Source organism: Equus caballus, chromosome X, assembly GCF_041296265.1.
Source record: "Equus caballus isolate H_3958 breed thoroughbred chromosome X, TB-T2T, whole genome shotgun sequence".
NCBI classification, from domain to species: domain Eukaryota; kingdom Metazoa; phylum Chordata; class Mammalia; order Perissodactyla; family Equidae; genus Equus; species Equus caballus.
This window is the reverse complement of record NC_091715.1, coordinates 132,681,502-132,686,339: the sequence shown is the minus strand read 5'-3', so window position 1 is coordinate 132,686,339 and position 4,838 is coordinate 132,681,502. Positions and strand designations below refer to the sequence as shown.

The 4,838-nt window shown below is 39.8% G+C and overlaps 1 protein-coding gene across 1 annotated transcript; it reads left to right on the top strand.

The window, feature by feature from the left end:
* The first annotated feature begins 567 nt into the window (after window positions 1–567).
* On the top strand, window positions 568–4,177 carry CXHXorf66 (chromosome X CXorf66 homolog). Its single transcript, XM_023633822.2, has 3 exons — window positions 568–748; window positions 1,435–1,591; window positions 2,884–4,177. The coding sequence occupies exons 1-3, from the start codon at window positions 661–663 to the stop codon at window positions 3,746–3,748; spliced, it is 1,110 nt and encodes a 369-aa protein (XP_023489590.1). The 5' UTR covers window positions 568–660; the 3' UTR covers window positions 3,749–4,177.
* The last annotated feature ends 661 nt before the right edge of the window (window positions 4,178–4,838 follow it).

Genomic DNA, 4,838 nt, shown 5'->3' with positions numbered 1-4,838 from the left:
TTAAGTGCACACGTTCCGCTTTGGTGGCCCCGGGTTCACCAGTTCAGATCTCGGGTGCGGACATGGCACTGCTTGGCAAGCCATGCTGTGGTAGGTATCCCACATATAAAGTAGAGGAAGGTGGGCACCGATCTTAGCTCAGGGCCAGTCTTCCTCAGCAAAAAGAGGAGGATTGGCAGCAGATGTTAGCTCAGGGCTAATCTTCCTAAAAAAAAAAAAAAAGATTGAGGGACTATTCAAAATCTTAATTTTATTTAAAAAAATTCCTACATATTTATACCCCACAATGATTTAATCCCTACAACATTTAAGAACTACCAGAAGGTTGCAAAGTGCCTCCTTACTATTTAATAAAGAGAATACTTGTTCCGTATCTAGAGCTATCCCATTTTCCCTATCTTCTCTAAATACTTCTCTCTGTGCTTAATAATGCTGCAGTCTTCTTGATTTAAATTTGATAGCATATTTGATGTGAAGGAGAAATAAATGATTAAAGTCATTTGGTAATATTTGTACAATGAAGCTCATGCATCCCCATGGTGACACTATGTTGTCAGAATATGATGCAAATGGTGATGTCATAAACCCCTAGAACAGACTGAACCACATGAAATACAGTAGTTTCCTTGGCAGAAGAAACATTTGAATGAAGCTCTGGACATGAATCTTTTTATTTTTGTCTTACTGTTGTCCATTTGGACAAATAGTTGTTTAAATACAAACCAAAGTGATGGATCTTCTACGACAGGTATGTGCCTAACCTTGACTCAGAAATTATGATCTATTACATTATGCATTCAAGCACTTAATTAAACAAGCTAGTTGTATTTAAGATATCTGTTTCTTGGATGTTACCATTAGTAGGTCTTCAAGAATTTCTAGGACAACATCTGAGAGTTTTACTTGTGTGAAAAATCCAAGCAACATAGAAGCATAACAAGTGCAGACATATTGTCCCCCTTCTTTCCCCTTCCTCATCCAATCCACCAACCCCCACACCCAACCAAACTAGATAATACTATGTGAACAAATCTGGCATGATACTCAAAACATAGTAGGTTTCAACGAAGGATTTTTCTTGTCCTATCCCCTTTTCTACTATACACATTCACACACACACATTAACACTCAAGTGCATTCACACACACAAGACATCCACACACTTAAAAACCTAGGTAATGGGGTGAGCAAGCCACGATGCAGTGGTAACCCAGGGAATTATACTGATTAGCCAGAGATGCCTCCGAGATTTGGCTTCTAGATTGTGGCTGGGGACATGACAGAGGGAAGAAAATGACAGCAGAACACTCATCATGCTTAAACAGAATCACTGAGGAAGAGACTTGATTTTGACCTATAGTGGCAAACCACTATCAAAATGTAAGAAAATTCGGTTACCTAACATATTTTCTGGTGATACAATCTCTTTGACAGGAGCTAAGCACCCTGAATCAACGGAGACCAAAATGGACAACTTTAGGAAACATCTACTCATTATCACAATTAGTGTTATGATCATAACTTATGCCTTTACCTGTATTTGTTTTATCTATTACTATTTTACGAACGACAATGCCCCTAAAGCAGGAAGGTAAGTTTTACACCTTTGAATTAAGAATGCGAGGTGTGTATACATGTGTGTGTGTGTACATACAGTGGAGGTTTCAATGCTGTTGTAGTTACTTAATGTTAACTTTAGACTGCTAAAGAGCTACTAACAATTGTCAGTGGATACCTTCACTTAAATGATATCAGCTCTTAAATATTCTCAAGTATCAACTTTAGCCAAAGCTGTCTCTTATTCAGGGTTCAGCTGAGCCCTAGGCTATTAATTTCATATAAATCGAGTCTAGGGAAAGAGAGCATGACTATCTGAATAAGATTGCGAGAATGAAGAAGGGGAGAGAGAAAGAGTTGGGTCCCTGCATTCCAGAGACAATGAAACATTTTGGATATGTACCATTTTAAGGTGTAATATCATGAAAAATTATTCACTGTCGTTGTTTTCATGATCTCAGTCCCTGTCTTTCATACAGCAGGATCAGGCTGGTCCTGATATAGTGGTTCCCAAAAATTTCCTAATCCAAGGACTGGTGACCAAAATATACCAGTGCTCCAGTCCTTTAGTTTTAGAGGGATATTGTGAATATAAATATGCGTGGATAGATAACTTAATGGTGTAAATATGATAGGAAAATAATGACTGTGTCTAAAAAGTTTATTTTCTCTTGTGACAAGTTGTGATATTTATGTATCAGTTGTATAACAACTTGTGACTTTTTAATAAAAACTTTAACTTCTGGGGGCTGGCCCAGTGGCATAGTGGTTGAGTTTGCACACTCCACTTCGGTGGCTCAGGGTTCGCCGGTTCAGATCGCGGGTGCAGACCCACGCACCGCTTATCAAGCCATGCTGTGGCATGTGTCCCACATATAAAATAGAGGAAGATGGGCACAGATGTTAGCTCAGGGCCAGTCTTCCTCAGCAAAAAAGAGGAGGATTGGTGACGGATGTTAGCTCAGGGCTAATCTTCCTCAAAAAAACCCAAAAAAGTTTAATTTCTGGAATAAATGAAATTCTCTCTTCCTCTCTCTCAACAGTAAATTTGAAATCACTTTGTGTCATTTCACATGTAGACTATATGGCTATCTAATGTAGTTGAAACAGTAAAATACTCTTAAGAAAAAGCATTCAATATAAGTTCATACCTGTATCCTGAGTCATGGCTTTTACCACACTCCAATGCCTACTGTGTTCAATTTTCCTACTACAGCCAAAAAAAGACCAAAAGTCTAAACTGACACAGTAGCCTGTGTTTTCTGGTGATAGCAACAGTACTCTTTTACCTCAAATTTTCATACTTCAAATTTTCTATGTTTTCAGGGTCAAGAAAAAAGGTGTAGCAGCCAAGTCATCTAGGTCATCCAAATTATCATTCCGTGAATCCAAGACAGCCAGTCCATGCAGCGCAGAAAAACAACCCATGCTACCCAGTACAGAAAACTTATCTGGGCCCTCAAGTCTAAAAAAGTCATCCATGCTATCCAGTGCAGAAAAGCCAATCAGGACCTCGAGTCCAGAAAGGTCATCCATGTCATCTAGTGCAGAAACGTTAATCAGGCCATCAAGTCGACGAAAGTCATCTAAGTCATCAAGTACAGGACACATATTCAGGCCACCTCCCCTGAAAAAGTCATGTAGAACATGCCATCCAGAAAAGTCACATAAGCTAGCTCACGCCCATAAGCTAGTCAGTCAAGTCGGTTCATCCTATCCAAATAAGGCAGTCAGGCCACCTTTTCCAGCCAGTCTACAATGCACAGTCAGGCCAGCCAAGCCACCTTGTCTATCCCATCCACAAAATGAAATCTTGCCACCCAAGCCATTTGGTTTACAGAAAGTGACCAAGTGTCCCAGATATCCTAATCTAAAAAGGTCAGGTAGTACAGGTAGAGCAGACATATTATCTAGGCCTCAACTAGTCAAGCCTTTTCAATGGTATAAGGAAAAACGCCTTGTTTGTGGAACTTTTTCTGAGCCTTTGGTCAATGATATTTCTGAGGCAAAGGAGAAAATTGCTCAAAATACACCTTTTCCAAGAGAAGTGAAGCCTTTTTCCAAGTCCTTTCATAAGGTAGATTCCAGAGACAATGCATTCTGTGACAGTGTGAGTGACAGTGATAGGATGACGGATGACAGAGATGACAGTGAGAGGGAGATAACCATTATTTGCAACATAGCACAATGAAGTCATCTCTAAAGGCACCCAAAATAATTAAGGGCTCAATAAAAATAAAAACCACCTGTGAAGAAGCAAACTTATACCAACTATTTTATGCTCACCATCCTTTAAGACAATGATAGAAGGAAAATCCACTTGCGATCACTATTGAGATTAGTCCTATCCATCTTGGAGGCAATTTATTTGAAAAACAGTAATTAAATGCATGACATAACAAATGATTTTATTGTAATTATTATGGCATTTTAGAGGCATAAGACTCTTTTGATGTATCTTACTTAGTTCCGATCACTTGGACAGGAACCATAAACACATATGCACACACAAATCTAGAAAGGATTGCAATATGGGTACCGTGCTCTCCTCCTTCCCTTGGATCAGCCTTCAATTGAAGTCCCAACCCAATTAAATTTATTTTTTAATGTTTACATACAATCCTCACTGTTTAAGACTGTCTTTCTGTAGTACCCAGTGCTAGGTGGAAATGGCTCTGTGTGCTTGGTTCTGGCTGAGTTGGAGAAACTCCTGATAGTCATTTCTAACACCACTGCCTCCTACGATTGCTACCTAAAGTGAGGGTCCAGCCTCTAGCACCCACACCTGGAGCTCCATGATATTAGTCTAAGTGTTCTAGTCTTCGTAACTCTCAACAAGGCTTTTCGTTCTTTTTGTTACCCTTCAAAATGGTAAAAGAGTTTGCCCTGTTGTCCATTCTCAAAATGTCCCAGTTGGAGGTCGGATCATCTACTCATTTTCCCCACATGGTACATCCCTACTCTGAATCGGCAGGGTGGGAGGCCACGGGAGAACCCTGGAGTTATATGTTCTAACTTCCCCACTGAAGAGACATTGCCTTTGCTTGCTTCTAAGGACATGGTTGAGAAAAGCAGGCAAAGTCCTGGATTCCCAGACTATATTCTAGTACAGTGAAGGTAGTCCCCTATAACATCTAGCAGGCATAAGTTAAATGTGAATAGCTAGCGTGTATTGAATGTGTACTGTTTGTCAGGCATTGTACTAGTCCCTTTATGTCTTACAGGTCCAAAGGCCACCAAGTTTGTTGATTCACTAAAAGGACTCACAAGACTCAATAGCA